Source organism: Eurosta solidaginis, chromosome 1 (genome assembly GCF_040869045.1).
Source record: "Eurosta solidaginis isolate ZX-2024a chromosome 1, ASM4086904v1, whole genome shotgun sequence".
Lineage (NCBI taxonomy): Eukaryota > Metazoa > Arthropoda > Insecta > Diptera > Tephritidae > Eurosta > Eurosta solidaginis.
Window position 1 is genome coordinate 375,873,540 of NC_090319.1, and position 25,227 is coordinate 375,898,766.

Below are 25,227 nucleotides of genomic sequence, written 5' to 3' on the forward strand. Positions count from 1 at the left end.
CTACCTATTCGAAATTTAAAAAAAAAATGCATGAAATATGCCGATATGGGTATCAAACGAAAGGTATTTCACTCCGCATTACAATAGGGACATTTTTGAGTAGGGTTTCCATTTAGGGTTCCCACCTATTCGAAACTAAAAAAATTGCATGAGATATGTCGATATGGTTATAAACGAAAGGTATTTCACTACGCATTACAATAGGGAAATTTTTGAGTAGGGTTGCCATTTGGGGTTGCCACCTATTCGAAATTAAAAAAAATGCCGATATGAGTATCAATATATAAAAATCAAATTCCGTGTGTGTGTGTGTGTGTTCTGGAATATATCATACTGCGTATCTCTGGATGTAGTAATGATAGGATAATGAAAATTGGTAAGGAGCTACGTTACGTTAGTCCTAACACCTCCAGTAAAATGTGGAATTGGGAAAAAGGGGGCGTGGCACCTTCCCCACAAATGGGATTTTTCAGAACTATGGCTGCCGTACAAATTTTGGCTATAGGTTCCTTCGATCAAGACGAAGGTTTTTCATATTTCAGAATTAAGAATAAATTTAATTTTTTTTTGGCTATGCGAACGAACTACCCTAGCCCGGTGAAGTGACGAAATATAAATCAATCGACACAGTTACAGATGAAGATCAAATTGTGAATTATCTAATCGAATTTCTAAACTCTTTAGAACCACCGGGATTGCCTGCGCATATATTAACTTTGAAAATTGGCTCACCAATCATGCTTCTTCAGGATTTAAACCCACCAAAATTGTGCAATGGAACCAGACTTTGCGTTTAGAAATTAATTCCGAATGTAATCGAAGCAACACCGTGGTGTGATGGTAGCGTGCTCTGCCTACCACACCGTATGCTCTGGGTTCACACCCCCACACACATCAAAATTTTAGAAATAAGGTTTTTCAATTAGAAGAAATTTTTTCTAAGCGGGGTCGCCCCTCGGCAGTGTTTAGCAAGCACTCCGAGTGTATTTCTGCCATGAAAAGCTCTCAGTGAAAACTCAGATGCCTTGCAGATGCCGTTCGGAGTCGGCATAAAACATGTAGGTCCCGTCCGGCCAATTTGTAGGGCAAATCAAGAGGAGCACGACGCAAATTGGAAGAGAAGCTGGGCCTTAGATCTCTTCGGAATTTATCGCGCTTTACATTTATTTTTTTTTAATCGAAGCAACAACCATCAGCGGTAAAAGCAAAGGAGAAGGTGTGCTCATACCACGGATCTCAATGATTCCTACAGATTTGCCATTCAATTTTAAGCTCTTAGAGTCTCCTGTACGCCTTGCTTTTGCAATTACAATCAACAAAGCACAAGGACAATCGCTTACTCTTGCAGGATTAAATTTAGAGAGTCCAGCTATAAGTTGCTTACTCTAGAGTTGGAACGCCAAAAAATGTGTTTATCTTTGCGCCGAACCAAAAAAAACCAAAAATATTGTGTACTCACATGCATTACAATAAGATACAATAATAAAATGTTTTAAACGAAAATTTCTCCAAATATGCGTACAAAATTCAATTCAATTTACAGAACAATAAACTAAATTATCAATAAACAAAACAGAAAAAATAACGCAACATTCATTCGATCTCGGACGTTACAACGTACACCGGGTAAAGCTAGTTTTACTATAAAATAACTCTATAGCGTTTTAGGAATTTTGGAAAAGTGACCTCTGGCCATTCCCACTGGAAACTGGGCACAGCCAACAGATTCAGGTTTTTTCGGGACCATTTCAGGATGATTTCGGTATAGTTGCGGGGGATCATATCGGTATTAATTCGAAATTATTTTAAGACTCTTTCTGAATGATTCCGTTTTATTTCAAAGTTTATTCACATATCAACTGAGACTATTTTGACGTTGTTTCGGAATCATTTTAAGAAATATATGAAGGCATTATTTTCTGCATTTCTTTTTTTTAATCTTACTTCTCTTACTGGTACAACTACAAATACAAATGACTTATTAAAAACATACTTATCTCGGTACGATGCTGCGCAAGATCCTGCACATTCAAAAGTTCCTTCTTTTGCTCATCTGTAGCATCTGCAGGTACATCAACTTTCAAATAGAGAGCTTTGGAGTCACGCGTGCCAGGTAAATATAATGTCTTGCCAGCGATTAAAATTTGCAGTTTTACCGCATGCAAAGCGCGATCAATGTTGACCTTAATGTTTTCTGTATAATAAAATATTTATAAAAATTAATTAGTTTCTTAGTGTAATGATAAGTTGTTGTGTAAACTTACGCGATTTTTTGAATTCTTCGGTTTCGGATAACAATTTTGCAGCTTTGTCACTATCGACGAAGCCAGGTATGCGATTGAAAATGGCATTGAAACCAACACCGCACTTGTTGTCTTGAATCTTCTTCCAGGTTTGAACACGCAGTGAACGTTTTGTTTGTTCTGCGGGTGCATTGGCTGCAATTTGAAAAATTAAAGACAACGTTAAATAATTGAACCCGACTAGTCGGTCGGAATGAACCTTTGAGAGCTTTACTTAATAAAATATACTCAGTGCTTTATACTCCGTCTAATTGTACTTTCTAAGTATCGAAATCATTATTATTTTTATTTTTATGCATATTTTTTAGAAAAGAAAATTTATCCGCAACACGCTTGCACTTTATCATTTTTTTACTTATTACTTTTCTTTTATTTTTTTTTTCTATTTTCCAGTATTTTTTAACTTTTTTTCCTTTTTTTATCATTTTATTTATTTATGTTTTTTTTATTATTTTATTTATATTTTTATTTTATTTTTTTATTTTTTTTTATTTTTTTATTTATTTATTTTTTTTTATTTATTTACTTTATTTTTTTTATTATGTTATTTATTTAATTTTTTTATTTTATTTTTTTATTATTATATTTATTTATATTTTTATATTATATTTTTTTTTATTTTTTTATTTATTTTTTTTTTTATTTTTTTAATTTTTTTTTTATTATTATTTTTTTATTATTTTATTTTTTTTTTTACTTATGTTTTTTTTTTAATGGTGTGTTCAATTTATACTTATTATTAAGAATACATGAGCTTAACACCGGCTTATAATAATTGAATATTCATTTATTATTATTCGTTTCTGAGAAACTGAAGAGAAAGAAAGAAAATATTTAATGGCATACTGCGATGGTACCATTTCGAAAACCGCCACGAATTCATCATCAGGCAATTTCGTAATGTTATCAAAGGTTTCACCGAGATTCGAACCGCGATTCACACGGTGAACTTGCAGTTGCCGAAAGTCGAAATGGTCCCATCGCAATATGCCAGTAAATGTTTTCTTTCTTTCCAGTTTCTCTCAGAAAAACATAATAATTGAACATTCAATTTTTATTATTTTAGTTATTTTTTTTTTTTTGTTCTTTTTTATATATTTGTTTTTTAATTGTTTTGCTTTTTTTAGTTTGTATTCCTTTTTTAATTTTATAATGTGTCTTCTTTTAATTTGACTTATTTTTTTTTAATAAATTGTTCCTTTGAGTCACATTGGCGAAAATCGACTTTCTTTCTAGAAAATAAAATTTATTTCGCAGCAACGACACTCATTTCTGCTTCATATATTTTTCTTATTTTTTTTTTTATTGTTTTTTCAAATACTTTTTTATTTATTTCATTTTTTTATTTTTCTTATTATCTCCTTTAGTTATTAATTATCAAAGATTGCTGGGTGCTCTAACTACTGTAAATGTTGAAAGAAATATTTTGATTGAAAGTTAAAATTTTAACAAATTATTCGAGTTTGCAGTTTGTATATTTTTATAAACCTCCGTAATACTGTTTTCACACAGACGGCTTATTGAATAATAAAGGCAGTTTTCTACATTAAGACGCTTATTGAGCTCAATCTTCCCTACAAAATTCGAATCTATTATTATTTCATTAGTAGCTAATCGAATGCCTAATGAAGTCAAAAGCACAATGCAACTCTGTTGGCAGCGTTCCGCTTCCGTTTCCGCTTCTTAGTTTTCAAAGCAAATGTCATTGTCTGCATGGCGGAACGATACAAGGTGGCCGCATCGAACAGCTGATTATAACCTTTTTTATTTGATTTGATACATCAACTACCGGCGCAGTACGATTTTGACATTTGTCCATCGAATTTACAAGTACATGGAATTTTGTTTGTTTGTAGGTATGCCACCATGCTCCCACCTTGTATCGTTCCGCCACGATTGTCTGTCTCATCCTTCATACTAATCGAGCAGTTACTTCTGTGTGAAAGCAAAAAATTTACGATTTCATTAGCAGGTGAAATGAGATCATTAAGTTTCTGTGTGAAAACAGCATTAAGTTAATATATGTGAACAACTAGACACTAGACTAACACTAGATAATAAATGATAAAATTGGAAGATAATTTTTTTGAGTAGAGCTTAATAACAAAACTAAAAATTAAATAAAAATATTTATTTTAATAACTTTCCCTTGCATTAAAATAAAATAATTAATTAAAATTTTGATAGAAATTGATTTTACGTGAAAAATTTATTATTTATCTTCAAGCGTTTACCACGGAAAAACGTCTGCACATGGGGGACCAAATCCCATTTCAAAAAATTGGTGTATTCTCTGTCTAGAAACCAAAAAAAGGTAGAAAGTTTCCATTTTACTGTCAAAATTTGTCCACCTCATTGTGTAGGTGGTGTTCTGGGAACATGAGAAGACAGCCCGTAGCGGTTCCGAAGGCAGTATTTTGGCAGGCCTGTAGCTTCTTGCAATGAGTAACCTTTAGGCTTGGCGAACATATCGCCGCTATTGCTTTGTAAATGGTAATTAGCGTTTCTTCATCTTTACCCCAAGTGCTGCCAGCAAGATCGCCGATTATTTTGGTCGGTGACCATATCAGGTTTCGCGAGGCGAAGAAACTGGAGAGATCAGGTAGCTACATAGCTGTTCATTTTATTACAAAGCTCATCGATCTGTGGGCATGAGCCTGTGGCCATTATTGTGCAATCATCGGCGTATGAAAACGATAGCGACTCCTTCTGGTGGTAGACACTAGACAACCCTCTAAAATATGCATGCCGAACTTGTCAGAATAAGAGAAAACGTCAACGGGATGATTACACCTGAGTATTCATTTCATCATGTCCTGCAGTTGCAATATAGGAGTAATACATACATGTTGGATGTTAATTGCTCTAAATTTGTAAAAAACAAAAAATAATAAATCCGAATCGTGAAAAATTCAAAACAACTTTCTGTTGATTTATTTTAATTTTTTTTAGCATTTAATAAAAGAAAAACATGGCATTTCCACAAAGTTTCGCAGTGATTTAGAATTTTTTTCAGAAATTAAAACCGTCTAGAAGATTAAATAGTTTTACCTTCTCATATTTTTATCAGGCATTAAAGTATATATGGAAAATTTATTCAGGAATAAATTATTCCTAAATGAATTAACGGTCATTATATACGTCAGTATGACACTGCTAATACGCGTCCAAAAATATCGAGAGAGTTGTCAAAAGACGCGTATTGACCTCGACAACAATAATTCGAAAGCTGAAAATAAAAAATTTTAGCTCGTTCAAAAGATATTAACTAAAAACCGAAAAATGACCCCGGAGTGCTCCGAAAACGGGGGGTGGGATCCATAGTATCTTTCTTCATTGACGGACTCCGGCCTCGCTTATAAAAAATTGCCCTGGGTGGGTCTAACATCGGTTTGGAGACCAAAACTATATCGGCGCAAAACACTTATGTTCACATTTTTTTTTTTTTTAGATTCAACAAAATCATCAAAACTACAACAACCACATGCAAATTTTCAATTTCTTTTGCAAATATCTCTGGACAGACCCGGATTCGCGATCCTATATCCAAAACGCCTCTTTCGATACCCCTCTTGATATATGTATTTGGGCGTGTATTAAGAGTGTCATGTTGTCGTATAGAATTACCGAATTAACTTTGAACAATTTTCTTCATTTTCATTCTAATAATTATCTAAATAAAAATTTATTTATTTAATTATTCGCATAATGCCCAACCCTAGCTAATAATAAGAAGAGGATCGAAACACAATTAAAGGCCCAACCACATACGAACAATTAAAAAGAGCATGACGCAAATTTATAGGGAAGCTTGGCCTCAATCCGCTCGGAAATATATAGCAACAAACTTTATACGTGTCTTGTGTGTTTATGAGCGCTTGTACACACATTTATTTCTATTCAGAATTGTTAATGACCAAATAAAAGACAAAAACGGTAAGAAAAAATCGGCGAATAACGCAAATATTGGCGGCATTCATTAACGATGAGCAAATCATACGAATCAAAAACAAACCATAAGAGAGATGTACACTACTACAACAACAACAACAACAACAGAGATGTACAAGCTCTACCGCGCATCTAAATGAAAATAGCGATCAGAGAAGGCAAACAACTGATTGATTTTCCATATGCGCTAATCCAATTATTAGAATTTACCAAGCTCTCTCTGGAATACTGAATAGAGTATTAGGTCAGTAGGTACTGAACTGGGAAACCCAGATTTTACACTTAGCTTCCCGTTGACCTAGATAGTGTGAGATGAACATATGAATGTACTTGGTACATAACGACCGTCAAATCAACCACTGGTATTGAAAATCAAAAACGGTAAGAATGTCACTGACGACATTGATATCATCGGCCTGCACACCCGCGCAATAAGTTCTGCTCACACCAAACTGGAAAAAGAAGCGGAAAAGATGGGTTTTATAGTGAATGAGAACAAAAAAGTATCTGCTGTCATCAAGCAAAGAGGCAGTGCATTTGCGCGTTGGGAACCACTCTGGGGTTGGCAGCTATAATTTCGAAATACTGCAGGACTTATAGCGACCGCCGTGGTGTGATGGTAGCGTGCTCCGCCTACCACACCGAAGATCCTGGGTTTACGGCCCGGCAAAGCTACATCAAAAATTTTAGAAACAAGTTTTTCAATTAGAAGAAATTTTTTCGAAGCGCGTCGCCCCTCGGCAGTGTTTGGCAAGCACTCGGTGAGTATTTCTGCCATGAAAAGCTACTCAGTGAAAACTTATCTGCTTATCTTATCTGTCAGGAATTGCCCGGTGAATCCTGTACTCAAAGAACCATACCCTAAACTTGCAGAAAAGGAACGCACACTCCCTAGGGAAACGCGAGTCACTCTAGCTCAACTTTGATCTGGATACTGGTTAAACTCTTACCTATCCAGAGTCAACCCAGACATACAAAATGTATGCCCTGCTTGCAATGTGTCCCCACATGACACCAACCATCTCTTCCATTTTAATGTGGAAACAACGCCTCTAACACCCCTCTCATTATGGTCTACCCCCGTTGAAACAGCAATTTTCCTTGGACTCCCGTTAGCGTTAGAGGATATTGATGAGAATTTGTGATCGGTCACACCTATTGGTTGCAAATTCAAACAGATGGAAGATATTCATATCGAAAAAAATATTTAGAAATAAATTAAAATGGGGTTACATCTAGTATTTGTAGATGGTGTAAGACCGACAGTCGGAAGCCTAATGCCATCGACGCGGATGTCGATAGCAGTACGCTACCGACTGTCTTACACCCAAAAATACTGGGTGTGACGTTCTATCAGGATCTACATTTTGGCGAACATGCATCGGCAATTGTACCCAAAATGTAAAACCGTAATAAAATCCAAATTTGTTACCGGCAGCAATTGGCGTAAAAATAAAGAGACGGCTCATTACCATTTACAAAGCAATTGGCTGGCCGTTTGCATGCAACGCATCCCCGATATAGGCCCAAGCCATCTTCGTAGGGAGATACGCGTCACTCTAGCTCAACTTCGGTCCTGGTACTGTTACAGGTTAAACTCTTACCTATCCAGAATCAACCCCGACATACATAATGTATGTCCTGCTTACAACGTGCCCCCACATGACACCAACCATCTTTTCCATTGCAGTGTGAAACCAACGCATCTAACACCCCTCACCCTCTGCTCCCTCATGTTGAAGTTGAAACTCTCCGTGTAATCCCCTTAAAGGATACTTATAACAATTTGTGAGTGGTCGGACCTATTGGATAAGGCGAAGCACTGCTAGAACAACAACATAAACAATAAGTAAGATTGTAGTATCTTGTACATATGCATGCACATATGTAAAAATTTGTGTTAGCTGAGTGTCTACGGTTTTAGTTTAGCTGAGGGACAGCTGGCTACATACCTATATACACTATGTGTATATATACGCGAAAAAACTGTTACTAATTTACTATTGCGAACGAAGAGCACAAATGACATGACTCATTTTTCCTACTTGTGTATACATATGTATGAGCGCATACTTAGTAGGCGTACTAAATGTATAAATATCATCCACATTAACGCGCAAAGCCTCTATAGAAAGCTTCATGAGTTAAGATCTCTTTGCGAGCCCTGATGTATGTAGATATCATTTCCAATTCCGAAACCTGGATTTCTTCAGGCCATAACGATGAGATAGTGAAACAATGAGATAGTGAAAGGCTATGGGCTTTTCAGAGCTGACAGAAGTGGTCATAGTGGTGGTTTCGCATATGTTAAAAGTAGTTTGCCCTATAAATTATGTTGGTAGTTCTTGTAGCGGTAATTCCGTAGAATTTGTGTTTGTCGGTGTTTTTTCACTGAATGGTGTAAGCTCCTGATCGCCAAGTAAATTTTGCTGGCTTCACTTATCTGCCCATCACCAGCTAATTTCAACAGCAACCTGCTAATAAAGTCCAGTCTGAAACTAAGTTTGGAATCTCTGGCACCTTTTCCTGCTAACATTGTCGTACCAACACATTTTACAAACACCATCCCTTCGCTGATAGACCTTTTCTCTGTAAACAATTCACAGAAATTAGTTCTTCACGACTAGCTTTCTACTCCCAAGCCCAACCTCCCATTCATGACTTACAACTTAAACACGTTGTGCACACCACGCTCGTTTACATATCGTGATTTTAAAAGTAAAAATTTAAGTGCCCTTGCTGAAGCAGTGGCGTCTGTCAACATCGGTGGATGAGCAAAAAAAAGTTTCTACAAAACATATGTAAATAAGCTCTTTGATGACCACGTTCCCAACGAAACTTAAGGTGGTGAAACACAATAGCAATCCATGGTTTGGCGATACCCCCAATGGGTTAGGGGGTTAGAATATACCCGCGGTAGGTATGCCTGTCGTAAGAGGAGACTCAAATACCAAATAGATTCAAGGGGTTGTGCAGCGCAACCCTTTCAAGGTGTTTCAAACGCAAAATACGAGTATAGCTTCCTAAACCCGAATATCAACATCATCTATCCGTGGCGAATCCTGTTTCATTAACAGCCGAGGCTCTGGCCCCCGAACTCCTCATGGATCTAGATCCGGATCTGCATCCGACAAAGGACCATCAACAACGATAACACTCCCCAAGACCTTCGGGGAGTGTCCTTATCGCTACAACAACAACAACAACAACAACAATGTGTCCCCACATGACACCAACCATCTCTTTAATTGTAATGTGGAACCAACGCCTCTAACACCCCTTTCATTATGGTCCACCCCTGTTGAAACAGCAAGTTTCCTTGGACTCCCGTTAGAGGATATTGATGACAATTTGTGATCGGTCGCAGCTATTAGGTGGGCGATGAATTTCTACAACAACAACAACAACAACAACAGCAACTACAACAGCAACAACAACAACAACAGCAACAACAACAACAACAGCAACAACAACAACAACAGCAACAACAACAACAACAGCAACAACAACCTATTTGGAAGGCTTCAATTTCTACATTCGTTAATTAATTAATTTATTGAAATATGATTAATTTTTTACTTTTGCTATCTTATGCTGTTCTGCTAGCACTACAAAATATTTTTTAATTTGTAGTGCTGGGAAAATTAATACTAAATGAAAATATAAAATCTATGTGTAATCAAGCCAAGCTTCCATATATGTCGCTGCGAAAGTAAATGGAAAACAAATAAGTAATTAAATTCTTCTATTCAATGGAATAGTTTGGTACTGCTCATTGAAATACTACGCAAATTCGATGTTCATGGTAATCCAAAATTTTTTGAAATAAACGCAGGAATAAATGCGTTCAAACATATTATTATTATTATTTATTTATTATTACGACGTTTTAAGCCTAAAATTTTGATTATTACAAATTATAAATACATTTTAATAATAATATTTCTAGAATTTGAGGTGTCGGAATGCATGAGATTCCGATCAGAACGGGAACTGGTGGTCCCAGCGGGCGAGTCTTGGAGTCATCTCATTGGGAGGTTGGAAGGACGTGTTCTCAATCCTGCCCTACTCCAAGACGTATGATTACACAGTTTTATTATTTATGCTGTCGGAATGCATTTGAGTCCGGTCAACCCAAAAGCTAGCAGCTCAGCAAAATGAGCCACTCTTTTCGGACGGTTGGAAAGGACGTGTTTCCAATCCTCCCTGTACCAGCTTTTATGTAAACATAATTAATTATAATATATTATTTTTGTAGGAATATACGTGATTCACATGAAAACTCCAACTGTTTGTCTGGGACGATATTTTCAGGAACTCTTTCCCAATTTGATTGCGAGCGATATATGTATTTGACCTGATGCATAAAGTTCCTCTGTGTCTATTTGGATTGCCATGTACGCTCAAGGATCAGTAACATGAAATACAGATACAAAATATTTTATCTTATTGGAAGGGTTTTGCAATATTCTAATAAACTTTTTTGAAGGTGTTTAAGTTTTCACAATTTTTAACATGATTAAGTAGTTCATTAAAACATTTCAGGCCTTTGTAAAATATATTTTGCTTATCCATTTCTGTTTTGAAAAGAGGTAATCTAAAATTATTATTTTCACTGATTATGTAAGACTGGGTTTCATTCACATAAACAAATTTTTCACTTAGGTAATTTACCATGCTTGATATAAAATACAAATTTCATACTATGGTAAAATATCACCTGTTTCACACTCAACCAGTTTAGTGCATCAATCATAATCTTTATGGAAGTGTCGTACCTCACTTTCAATATAAATCTCATAGCTTTGTTTTGCATAATTTGTAACCTGTCTATTTGTGTTTCATTGGCAATAAAGAATATTGTAGGGCAATATAAGAAGTGCGGTTCTATGATGGATCTATAAACTTTCAACTTATATTTCTTACTAATAAGTTTACATGATCTCTTCCAAAATCCAATTTTTTTGCCCATTTTGGCAACAATATAATCAATATGATCCGTAAACCTCAGTTTATTGTCAATCAGGATCCCTAAGTACTTAATAATTTTGACATCCTCAATGCTCGTATTCATCATTTTTAGATCTAAATTAAATGATTCTTTATTGGTCGTCCTAGATAAAACCATGAACTTAGTTTTGTTAACGTTAAGCTTGAGTTTATTAATGCAAAGCCATCTATACAATGAGTCCAAATCTTCTTGAATTTGCTGCTTGCTATTGAAATGACCGTTTCATTTACTTCAAGTAGCGCATCATCTGCAAACAACCTGATTTTACTATATTTCAGTGCTGATATATCGTTTATGGAAATGTTGAACAGGATTGGTGCTAATACCGACCCTTGTGGTAAACCTATGTCCACTTGTGCCTCGGATGAGACTCGATGGTTGTTCTTTGTTTCCGGTCTGATAAGAAGCTTCTAAACCACTGCAATTCATTTTCCCTAATACCAATTTTTTGTAGTTTATCGAGCATTAATTATATTCCTATCAATTGTTTCGAACGCTCTTTTCAGGTCAATGAAAACTGCTACTATATGTTTTTTTAGGCTCAGCTCTTCCTTTCAGCTAGATATGACATTAAATTACGCCATCTCGCAAGAGTGCTTTTCTCGGAAACCGTATGGTTCCTTTATATTAATTTTATTATTTTTTAAGAAATTAAGCAGTTGATTTTTTATTACAATTTCCAGAATTTTTTCTATGTTCGGCAATGTATTTATCGGCCTTAGTTCTCCTGCTATTGCCGGCTGGTAGGTGCGGTATTCTGCCACCTTAGTAGGTCGGGGTGAAACCCAATCGAAACGACTGGTAGGCTAATGCTGCACCTGCCCACGTCCCGTTAAAACCGTGGCGGGCCTCAAGGTAAGTTCCGGCTCCGTCGCCGTTAAGTTGGTGGTGTAGGTGCGGTTGAAGATTTTCCTGCTTTGCGTCCGGTCTGGCTCTGAACGCATTACTCATAAGATAATGCGTCAACCCTCGCGTGGCCTCCCTGCGTAGCATAGATAACCACGAGACTGTTGAAGGGCGACTACACAATCGGCTCCGGATAGCGGCCTTGAGGGGGACTTTTTAGAATGGACACGACTAACACGAATCCGCCAAGGATGGGGTGCGGAAGAAGAGCGGTTTTGATGGAAATCCGTCAAATCAATCTTCAGCACTCTAAGGCGGCTTCCGCAAATTTGTTGCTCTGCCTTGGAAAAGGCGGAGTGGATATAGTCCTTGTCCAGGAGCCGTGGCTGAATAGTAACGGCAGTAAGATTTCTGAATTAAGGACTGGAAAATTCAACACCTTGGTGCATGGGGAGGCAAGTAGGCCTAGATCCTGTGTGCTTGTTAAAAAAGAGATTAAAGCTTTTATTCTCTCTAATTTCAGCAATGCTGACGTAACCACGGTCTGCCTCGAGCGAGGAAGTAATGAAATGTGGGTGGGCTCAGCGTAGTGCCCCACGAGGACGTAGCGGGACCACCACCACCTGTGATACTGGGCGAAATCACCGCTGAACAACAACAACAACCGCTGAAGCAAGGCGGAGATGTTGGCGTGACCATCGGTGCCGATGCTAATGCCAATCATAGCATCTGGGGAAGCTCGGATACCAGCACTAGAATGAGTCTTTATTTACTTTTATTGTAGATGGGGGACTTTGTATATGTAATAGGGGGAATAACCCGACTTTTATTACTGCGGTAAGGGAGGAGGTCCTGGACCTCACCGTGGTTAGTAGAGAACTGGAAGGTCGGATATCTGGCTGGAGGGTTCTGAACGAGCACTCCTTCTCTGATCACCGATATTTTCAGTTCTTGGTGAACGAAGAACGTCCCGGTAAAATATCTTTTAGGAACCCTAAAAGTACTAACTGGGACTTGTATTGTAGGAAGCTGGGAGAGCTACTGCCTGCGGCGCCTACCGTTAGTTCGGACCTGTCCGAATCTGAGATAGACGTTCTGGTGAAAAACTGCACCTCGGCAAGCAATAGTGCCTTTCAGCTGTCCTGTCCATTGAAAATTTACAGGGGGAAGGGCAAGCCGTCCTGGTGGTCGGATTCTCTTGACGACCTAAGAGCGTCCAGTCGCCGGCTCTTCAACAGAGCCAGGGGGAGTAAATTACCCTCGGACTGGGAGCTCTATAAGTGAGTCTGGGGATTTATAAATATGAAATAAGGATAGCCAAGCGAGATGCATGGCGAAGCTTCTGCGAAAACGTAGAAGGCTGCAATGAATCCGCGTGGCTTAGAAAAATACTCTCCTGGAATCCCGCTCCTCTGGGGTATCTGCGAGATGATGGTGGGGACTGGTCGTAGCGAGGTGAGTAGCGAGGAGTCCCTAAAGATTTTACTGGACAATCATTTTCCCGATGTCCCAGTTGCGCAGGGATCATCGCCTGCATGGTCGGCGGTCGTTGGCCATGCAGAAGTGCCTGCCATTCCAATACGGGTAAGTCAAATAACCTGGGCTATAGGGTCGTTCAAGCCCTATAAGTCTCTGGGCCCGGATGGAATCATTCCTGCGCAACTTCAAAAGTCTTTGAGGATTTCCTGCCGCTGGTTGGCCATCATCTATACTAACTGCCTCAGGCTTAACTATATCCCGAAGTCTTGGCACACGGTTAGGGTTATTTTCATTCCGAAGGCCGGCAGAAGCTCTCATGTATCACCTTAGGATTTCAGGTCAATCAGTCTCTCGTCGTTTCTTCTTAAGACGTTTGAGCGGTTGATTGAACTGTACCTACGGGAAAGGATACCTCGGGGGTTACTGTCGGCTTCACAGCATGCGTACTGCAAGGGCAGATCGACGGAAACGGCTCTCCATTCGATTGTAAAGCAAATAGAGGGGTCCCTAGAACTCAAAGAGTATGCTCTGGGTGCCTTTCTATACATCGAGAGGGCTTTTAACAATGTCTTACCGGGGGCAATAGAAAGAGCTCTGGTGGGTTTAGGAGTCGAGGCGGCTCTGGTTGAATTTATTAGCAAACTTCTATGCGGCAGAATTGTCGCAGCGGAGTGCAGATGACCTCGCTATCCTAGTCAGAGGCAAATTTCTGGGCACCGTGCGCGATGTTCTGCAGAGCTACCTGGATACTGTGGCAAGGTGGGCTGAATCATGTAGATTGTCGGTCAACCCGGGAAAAACGGAATTGGTTCTTTTCACAAGGAGATATAAGTTGCCCGATTTCAGAACTCCCTCGATTGGAAGGGTACCGTTGGTACTTTCTGATAGATTAAATATTTGGGGATTGTTTTGGACAAGAAACTGTCCTGGAGACCCAATGTGGAAGATCGGGCAGGAAGGCCGCTATTGCCTTGTACTGCTGCAGAGGGGCTATCGGAAAGAGATGGGGACTCTCGCCAAGAGTATTATTACACTGGCTTTATGAGATGGTGGTCAAACCGATTCTGCTATATGGGGTGCTGGTCTGGTGGAAAGCACTGGACACGGCGAGCACCTCCAAAATGTTAGTGTCAGTGCAACGGACGGCGCTGATCGGTATCAGTGGCGCTCTCAGAACAACACCTACCTTGGCACTGAACGTCATGCTGAACATATACCCAGTAGATATTGCGGGAAAGGCGGCCACGGCAAGGTCGTTGGTCAGGCTTCGTGATATGGGATATGGACTTTCTGACCGCGGACACTCTAGCCTTCTTACCAGTTTCGACTTTATCCCGGACTATTGTATGCCGATAACTGCCCCCTATACAACCTTCACCCCAGTCATTCCAGAGAGGAGTGGGGAAGAGGAATTATCTGGGGCAAGGGACCGGTTAACTTGTTCACGGATGGATCGAAGCTGGATGGAAAGGTTGGTGGGGGGTCTTTTGTCAAGAGCTAAATTTAAGCCGCAAGTTTAAGTTGGCTGATCACTGCAGTGTATTCCAAGCGGAAGTTGCTGCGATTAAGGATGCGGTGGATGGAATGCTATCCAGTGCTACTACGGTTAGGGAATTTAACATCGACTCTGATAGCCAAGCGGCTATCAAGGCCTTGAGCTCAACTACAGTGCGATCGAAGATGGTCTGGGAGTGCCTGAACTGCTTGCGATTGCATGGAATTATTTTACAATTAAGATTATCTGGGTCTCGGGCCATAGTGATATCCCGGGTAACTGTCAAGCGGATCTCTTAGCCCGCATCGGTACAACTGTCCCGGATGAAGATGGCTGTAGGGATTTTGGGATCCCGCTGGCCACCTGTGGATTGCTCCTCCATAGCTGGGCCTCGAATCAGCTCAGCAAACGTTGGGCGGACACCACGTCTTGCAGGGTAGCAAGATCTTTCTGGCCGAAAGTGGATGGCAGGAGGTCTGCTGAAATAATTGGGTTCACTAAGGCTCACCTATCAATGGTCATTGGGGTTTTGACAGGGCACTGTCCCATGGCTATCCATGCGGTACCTCTCAATATACTGGAAACTCCATCCTGCTGTAGCTGTATGGAGGATGATGAGGTGGAATCACCAAATCACTTTATGCTTGATTGGTCAGCTTTTGCCAGAACTAGGCGAAAGTACTTCGGTCGCGACTCACTTGGATCTCCCGAGGATTTATCCAAAGTTGAGATCGGTTTCATTCGGAGCTTTATCGTTGCTACCCAACGATTCTCTAAGTAGCTAGATCTAAGTCATCGTTATTTTTGGTGTATGTGGTATCACAACGGACCTTGGTGTTGTCCAAGTGAGCTATCCTGATCAGGGCAGTTACCACCTAACCTATCCTATCCTATCCTATATTCTGCTATTATTGTATCTTTTACTTTCCTAATTGGTACTATTGTCGAAATTTTCCACATGTCTGGCACTATTCAAGTAAGCATGGATTTGTTTATAGCGGTTACATAGAAGAAACCTATGTACGATACCGAATTTTTATTAACGCCTTCTGAAAGTAAATTTTTCCCCCCAGTTTTATATTTGAACCTAAACATGACCTAGCCGTACATTGGAAGTCGTTCTGACTCTGAACAACTTCAATTTCCCTGTTTATATCAGCAATGCTATCTATAAAGGAGTTCAATGCTTCAGCAATATCGCGAGGTGTATCATATGTCACACCTTTTACGATCACCGTCAAGATCTTTTCTTGTGGCCCCGTTAAGTTTACAGCATCCTTAAGATGCTTCCACATTAGCTTGCTATCTGAACTATTGATATATTATTCTCCATGTATTTAATATATTTAAATTTGATTAGTTTTTTGTAGTACTTCGCGACCATGTTATATTCGGTACAGTCACCCGTTGCTCTAGCTTGTGAGTGCAACCGGTATTTTAGTTTATTCAATTCTGTCAATTATTGGGCATACCATTTATTTCTTAACTTTACCGTACTGTTTTTTTTTCAAACGTTAGTACTCCCATACAATCTAGGAAACAAGTATTTATATAGTTAACCATGTCGTTGACATTCATGCCTCTTATTAAACTGAGATCGCAATTCCTCAGTAGAGTCGTCAAGTTATCGGCAGAATAATTTGTATTTGTATTTGTATTTGTATTTATTAGCCAATTCATCCCAGCACAACAATTTGGCAAAAATTATTTTATAGTGCTAGTCGGTAAAAGGCATAAAATAGGAACAATTTACAATAATTCTCCCAGGATGTTGATGAAATGACTCTTCGTAACGGGTTTGAATTACTTACTTTAATAGCAAATGAAATAGTTTCGTGATCGGATATTCTGTGGTATTCAAGATTTACACAAGACAGTATATCAGCGTTTGCATATAATAAATCTATTTTTGTTGAGAAGTTTCCGCGACTCTTGTATTGAAATTTATTTTTTGTTTCATTGCGCTACGTGCACAAATTTCATTCAGTTTGTAGCTATTCAAAGAGTTAATGTTTAAGCTTATGTTGAAATCTCCAACTAGAAGGGAATTCGTACCTGATTCTAATACTTCTGATAAAATGCTCTCTACGTGATTCAAAAATTCACTGTCGCTAGAACTTGGGGAATGGTACAATACACCTATTTGCCACTTAATGTCCACTTGCTTTAATTTTACTATAGCACACCATACATTTCTATCAATAGATCGATTAAACCTGACTTTGTATTTGATTTCCTTTTTCAGTAGTAAAACTATCTCTCCCGATGGATAAAGGATATATTAATAAAAAAAATGCAGCGGATTGGCATAACTGATATTGAACTTAAATGGTTCCGCAACTATTTGAAGCAGAGAAAGCAGAAAACAGTTATAAATGCTGTGACGTCGGATGAATTAGAGGTACCCATAGGGTTACCTCAAGGCTCAGTATTGGCACCTATATTATTTCTTATATACATAAATGACATAGTCAATGCTATCGAAGGTTGTGAAAGTGTGTTTGCACGAATGGCCATGGTACAAAAAATTGATTTTAATACGAGAGTAACGGAGCACTCAGCTACAAAAATTGACCTACTATTTGCCAATAATGACCAGATCAAAATTGAATGTGCCAGCGAATATAAAATATCTGATCATGAGACAATCTGCTTTCATATACCTACTTCAAAATATTGCAGAATGAGAAAATGTGCTAATGCCGTCTGTTGGGAGAACTACAGCGCGGAGAACCTGATAAATCTGCTGCGGATATGTGATATAAGTTCTATATCTAATATAGTGTTAGAAAATAGGGTTCAGGCTTTGAATGATATCTTGTCTGAAGCCATGCAAACGTTGACGTACGAGAAGAGGATCAATATAAAATTGCGAAATAAGTGGTACGACCGTGAACTAACAGTACTACATAAAAGAAAATTTTAATCATATAAAATTGCGATTAGCACAGGTCATTGGGATGATTATAATGCCGTTAAAAAAATATATAAAAAAACTATAATACTTAAAAAGAAGAAATACATGGAAGATCAAGTGATTATTAATAAAGGAAATATGAAATCCATGTGGAAATGTTTGAAAGATGCTGTGGAACTTGCAGATAATAAAGAGCATATTAAAAAAATAGTATTTAACGGTGAATGTCTAGAAAATAGCAACGATATAGCTAATGTTTTGAATTGTTACTTTGTTCAGAGCATAATTCAAATCAATGATAGTATTGAAACAATTGAACTTGTTGATGAAAGTGAAACAACCAACTCGGTAGCAACATTTGAGCTCACCAGTATCGAGTTAGAAGATATAATGAACATAACAAAATCATTTAAAAACAAATATGGCTGTAAAAACCTATTGTCAGAGGGTGTTATCAAGGACTCTATGGTGTACATTGCACACTTATATAAGGACATTAGAAACGAATCGTTTGATAGGGGCATTGTTCCCAGCTGCTGGAAGATATCCACAATAATACCAGTGGCAAAAGTAAAAAATACAATGAAACCTGACGAGCTGCGTCCGATTAATACCCTACCTATTCATGAAAAAATTATGGAAACAGTGGTGAAAAAGCAACTAGTAGCATACCTAGACGATCATAATATAATCATACCAGAGCAATCAGGCTTCAGGAAAGGCCAGTCCTGCGAAACAGCATTGAATATGGTAATTGAAGAGTGGAAAGAGGCTGTTGCTGATAAAAAGGTAGTAGTATCTTGCTTCTTAGACTTAAAGAGGGCGTTTGAAACAATCGATCGAAATGAATTGCTGAAGTTAATGGATAAAATTGGGATCAAGGGAAAAGCTTTGGAATGGTTTCGTAGTTACCAGAGTAACAGAAAGCAGAGGACGGTAATTGGAGACGCAGTTTCATTGGTTGTTGATGTTAACATTGGGCTGCCACAAGGCTCAGTACTTGCTCCGATATTGTTTATAATTTACATCAATGATATAAAAACTTGCTTGAGAAATTGTAAAATAAGTCTTTTTGCGAATGATGCATTAGTTAGCATTAGTGACAAAAATGTAGATTGCGCTGTCATGAAAATACAAGAAGACTTAAATAATTTATTTAAGTGGCTATGCAGTAGAAAGCTAAAACTTAATATTGATAAAACTAAGTATATGATATTTAACAAGAACCATAATAACTTAATCCAATCTAGTCTGAAAATAAAAACCAATGCAATTGAAAGAGTAGATCAAATGAAGTACCTAGGTGTAATAATTGATGAGAAACTAAGTTTCACAGAACACATGAATCATTTAGAGAAGAAAATTGCACAGAAAATAGGATTTATGTATCGAACATGTAAGCATATTACCCAACATCACAAAATATTAGTATATAGATCAATTGTAGAACCACATTTTATTTACTGCCCATCAATACTACTAGTAACAAATGATACGTTAATTAATAAGCTCCAAATACAGCAAAACAAAGCAATGCGTTTGATACTAAAATGCTCTTATAGAACATCAAAAAGTATTATGCTTCCTATGTTAAATTGGCTTAGTATTAAACAATTAATCTGTTATTACTCTTTGAAGTTTATACATTATATAACACAGGGAATGTTACCAAATTATCTGAGTGATAGGATACAGTACAATCATGAGATCCATAACTATGGAACTAGGAGTAGCAGAAATTTAAGACTGCCCAAAGTAAGAACCGAGTTCGCAAAAAAGACCTTAGAATACGTAGGCTATAAAATGTATAATGAACTACCAGCAGAGATAAAAGGCTGTGAAAACGTTGTTAAGTTTAAAGAAAAACTATTTCTATATTGTAAAAATTTAAATATTTAATACTAGTTAAACAATAAATTTACTCATTTCTTTTTAACGAAATAGTTTTAAGAAACAATTATGAATTTTGTAAATTGTACTATACAATGAATTAGGCTTTTTTGGCCGTAATAAATAAAATAATAATAAAAAAAAATTAGACTTTTTGCGGATGATGCATTAATTATGATAAGTGAAAATAATATTAATACTGCACTTGCCAAAATGCAACATGAACTAAATAACTTGTATAAATGGTTGTGTGGTAATAGACTGAAACTAACCATAAATAAAACTAAGTATATGATAATAACAAGGAGGAATATCAATGAGGATGATATAGCCGAGCTAAAAATAAATGATGAAATCATACAAAAAGTTAACAGAATAAAATACTTAGGAATAATAATTTATAATAAACTCAAATTTGAGGATCATATAAATTATACAATTAAAAAAGTTGCTAATTAAATAGGAGTGATGCAGAGAACAACTAAATTCATTCAAAAAAAAGTACAACATAATCTTATATAAATCAGTTATAGAACCCCCCGTCCATTCTATTCATAATATCGGATAAAGTAGACAAGCTCCAAAAGCTTCAAAATAGAAACCTAGAGATACACGAACGGCTGACATGTTGAAGACTTTAGATTAGATTAGATTATTTATTTATTACGGCCAGAAGCCTAATTCGTAAATTAGAAAATATTACAGTTTGTTATCTTATAGCTAAGGTTTCAAAATATTCATATAATTAAATACTGTTATTTGGTTGCAACTTTTTATATCCATAGGCAGATCATTGTAACTTTTCAGACCCTTGTAATAAACGGCAATTTGAAATTATGTTTGCTCCTCGTATTGTGTTTAGACTGGTTAAGTGTGAAACAAAAGATTTTTTTCCACTCCATGAATTCATATTTAGTTGAGCAAACTCACAACATAAGTACGAGGAGCAAACATAATTTCAAATTGCCGTTTTTTAGAACTGAAACTGAACAACAGAACATTTTCTACAAGGGTCTGAAAAGTTACAATGATCTGCCTATGGATATAAAAAGTTGCAACCAAATAACAGTATTTAAAACAAAATTATATGAATATTGTAAAACCTTAGCTATAAGATAAAAAACTGTAATATTTTCTAATTTACGAATTAGGCTTCTGGCCGTAATAAATAAATAATCTAATCTAATCTAATCTATGAGAGTCGCAGCGAATTAATGTATACGGTGCAACATTAATTTCAGAATCAAGAATATCTGAAGTTATACGTGTTTCTGAGCATAAAACAATGTCCGGATCCACTTCTTCTATAATTTATTTGTTTTTTTTTTTCATTTTTTTTTTTTTATCATTTTTTATTTTTTCGAGCTCTGCTTTATTTGCTAACAAACTACAAATATTCAAGTAGACACATATACCACCATACATACGAACGAAATTTGCTAATGTCCTAATAACAGCTTATAATATAGGTACAATCCCATTTTACTGCTTTCAAAAATAATGTTGCAATGGAAGCTGTTTTCTGCTATTTGGTACGCATTTGTGACGACAGACTCTAACCTTGTCCTACATATATCAGTTATACTACTACACAAGCAAAGCAATGTTTTACGATTATAGGCACTCTAAGGAAATGGGGAAACTATTATTTTTGTAAGTAGGTCAAATATAAGGTGTTGTTGTCATTTACCGTAATGAATCTGGTACACGCCGGTACGGCCACTAGCGGGAACGATTTGTGTAGTGAGGTGCAAGTCGCTGACTGATTAATGAAAATGAAGCTTCTTGTTTAAAAAAAATACAACTTTTGAGGTAAATTACATTTGGGCATATTATGTGTTGAATATACTTCAACCTTTACCTTTACTTTGATTGATTGATTAATGTACTAGCCCGACCATCTCATATTAAGTAAGCTTGTTGATAGAAAAGTTAGTTCCGCAGAATTGTTGAATATTTGTGGCAACACTCCACATGCAAGACAAGAATTTGGTATTTCTGGGTTATGGTGGTTAGCTGCTTTAAAATGTAATGTAACTCTTTACCTAATTATGCTTTAAAACTAATTTTTAAGTAGAATGTGATGAGAATGACTTTGTAGAATCTGGAATCTAACCGTGCTAGGTTCGACGCCTTTCCTACTTGGGCGATCATGTGGAACTCTTTCTTCCTTTTTATATATTGGAACGTCTACATTTTATGCTTCGAAAGGTTGCACTCTCTTTAGCCAACCTATCGGCTTTTCATTATTATCGGTTTCCACATGACCAACGACTCAATTATGTATGGTTACAATTTTACGCGGTTGCAGTTTGAGTTGTTTTCTCTTAATATTTCAGATGTTTCGTTCACCTCTACTAGGTTGACCTAAAGTACATTAAAGTAATCTGGCAGCTTGTAGAGCATGCTTATTTCCGAACGAAGAAATTTCCCCCAGCATATACATTCCATTACCTACTTCGCAACCAGGGGTAACACGAGTATCGCCACGTATGCCACTTCGAACCCTTGCGCCAGACCAGGGATAAGGTAGGACTCTAATTTTTTCTTTTCCGTTTTCGGATTGCCATTCTGGGACTAAAACGCATTTTTTGACACCCCCTCCCTATAGTTTTGGACGTGTATTAGGAGTTTCTTGCTGTCGTATAGAATTACCGTCCTTTTATATTTGTTTTATTATCAATCATTTTAACATTAATCTACAAAGTCACAGAGAAGTGTAAATAGCACTGGTTTAAGTCTTTTTGTAATGAAAATTATGTTTTTAGGATTATGAAGTTTTACTGTTAATCCAGCTCTATCTGCCCCTCCCCTCCACGATAATTTCCATATATGAAAATTTGCGTATTCCTGTACGTAAAGGCATACACAAAATTATAGCATTAAAATGTACATACATACATACAAAACAACCCCGATATTATCAAATAATTTTCATGGAAAACGACAAATGTAAACGCATTAAATGACCTTGGAAATTTATAATCGAATTATTAAACGAATTTTTTTCCAAGTGATGATGAATAATACCCCTTAACATATTTATGTATATGAATATAATCTTGAATTCATATAAATTTACGTAAAATTCCATGTATGGCTTTCTACTTTTTCTTTCGTTTATACGCCACCCATTTTAAGGTATACCAAATATCCCACCCCACTTCACACTATTGGAAAAAGAAAAATTAAGACTTTGACCACTTTTCCCGAACACTTACTTGTAGATGAAACTTCCTGAGTAGTGCTGGATCCATTTTCCACAGCAGCGGTTGTATTTGCAACAGCGGCAGTATTGTTTTGATCTGCCATTTTTATTTTTATTTTTTTTTAGCGTACCTACACTTCTCGTTTTTAGCGTTTTAACTTGCGTCACTTTACAATATGTCGCAATGCGTCGCGAAAAATCACTCAATAATTTTATTTTTTTAATTATTTGACAATTTTCTGCTGGGCTGCTGGCAATCAAAAAACCACGTTTTTTGACTCTTTCCTCTATATCACGTAGCGGCACTCGTCCCGTTCGATATTTGTTTTTACTGTTGTTCTCTTCTCACTAGCCTTAACAGATGCACTGTACTTGTGGTTTACGATAATTATACGGCATAAGTTTGTCTCTTTCACGCTGCTATACTCCAAAAACTAGTGGCTGCTTTCGGATTTTTCTTCCCAAATTTTTTTCTTAATTCCACCGACAGATTTGGCAAAATGTAATTTTTCTTTGCCAAATACCTTTAAACGCAAATATTGTTAGCACAAAAAATTCGCCGTTTATCTTTTCGGCCGCTTTTAGTTTCTTCAACGAGAGAAAATTTGTTTTTGGGGGGGGTTTGACAGAAATATCACGTCAGCTGCAGAAATAGAATTTCTTGTCCGTGCGTTGCAGAGCTGGAACGAAACTGTGACGATTTCAACAAATTTTATTTCGAACTACGGAAAGAACTATAAAGGTAGTGGCTAAAAATTAGGTGACTGGTACTTTTTGTAACTGATTTGACATTTCAACGTCTGTGGCAGTACGTTTTTGACATTTAACTATAGAGTTACAAAAACAAAATACATGGATTTGTGTTTAATTGGATGTGTGTCGGCGGCTTGCATCCGGTATCCAGTTTATTCCTACGTGTCCGCGCAAGAGGGGTATCCTAAAAGTAATGAGTGTGAGTGAACATACGAATTGCTAGAATGCGACTGCTAGCTAATATGCCAAGTGCTTACAACTTATGGATTCTTAATGCTGCCAAATCAGTAATTTGTTGGAACATTTTTGGTAAAGAATCGAGTACCGAAGGTTTTTAGCAATTCCGGGATTTAGGGACTTACCTACTAAAGAGTCGGGGTATAGCTGATTCCTTTTCTCACAAATGCTGACATTTTACTACTCATTTTTGTGGTAATTCGCTCCGCGCCATGTTGGTAGAGATGAGTGAGCACTTTGCAGAATTTGATTGTTTTTTAGTTGCAGAGCGTTGGTAAACTAAAGACAAGAAGTGAACAAATTATCTCGCTCAAAAATTGAGCTAGACTTCTATCTGGCTCAAATCGTTGTTGTGCCTATGGTCAAAGCAAAGAGGATAGATATTTTTTTGGTTTGCTATGGTATGGTTATGGCGTTAGCGTCATGGTATGGCACCATTAATCGATTACATTAATTTCCATAAAGTACGTTCGATCAGCTGTTTTATCTGGTTATAGTTATAAGTCACCATTAATTATCCCTTAAGTTTAATTGGCCCTTTAAGGAAGCTTAATTAGCCCTTTAACCGGTTCTATATACCGGAGCGACTTGGGATTTTTCCCGACCAACGGCTGTCATTTCGGTGTAACGCCATTTGGGTTGGATTTTATATATGGTGCCACGATTTTCAAACTTTTATTGATTTGTAGGGGTAGAGGGGGTCCTAAAAATCACAAAATTATCATCCGCAACTCTAGGAAACTCTTAGTTTATGAAATATAAGCTTTTTAATTTCCATATTTTATTTGCATCAAGATTCAGAATCCGAAAGCAGAAACTACATTTTTTATCTCGTTTAAAAGTTATTCGCGGAAAACGCGTCGATACTATTGTCGCTTTTTTCGTTGTTGCAATTAAACAAACGAAAACAAATGAAGGTGGTGAATAGTGTTGCCAGATCCGCAACAATATCTTTTTATCTTGGTAGAACATTATAAGGTGGTGGCACGTCGACACGCAGCTGGCAACACTATTCCCCCAGCGGGTTAGGGGATCAGAATATACCCGCGGTAGGTATGCCTGTCGTAAGAGGCGAGTAAAATACCAGATTCAAGCGCAACCTTTCCTTTTCAAGGAACTTGGGGGTAGGGAGGGAGG

The 25,227-nt window shown here is 37.2% G+C and overlaps 1 protein-coding gene across 1 annotated transcript in view; it reads right to left on the reverse strand.

The window, feature by feature from the left end:
- Positions 1 to 23,804, reverse strand: part of lost (methenyltetrahydrofolate synthase domain-containing protein lost) — a 31,765-nt gene extending 7,961 nt beyond the window's left edge. Inside the window, exons 1-3 of the mRNA XM_067763115.1 lie at positions 23,114 to 23,804; positions 2,265 to 2,438; positions 1,994 to 2,194 (exon numbers count right to left, since the gene is read on the reverse strand). Of these exons, the coding sequence (XP_067619216.1) occupies positions 1,994 to 2,194; positions 2,265 to 2,438; positions 23,114 to 23,204 (466 nt within the window). The 5' untranslated portion in view covers positions 23,205 to 23,804. The remainder of the gene's footprint in view (positions 1 to 1,993; positions 2,195 to 2,264; positions 2,439 to 23,113) is intronic.
- Between the last annotated feature and the right edge of the window lie 1,423 nt (positions 23,805 to 25,227).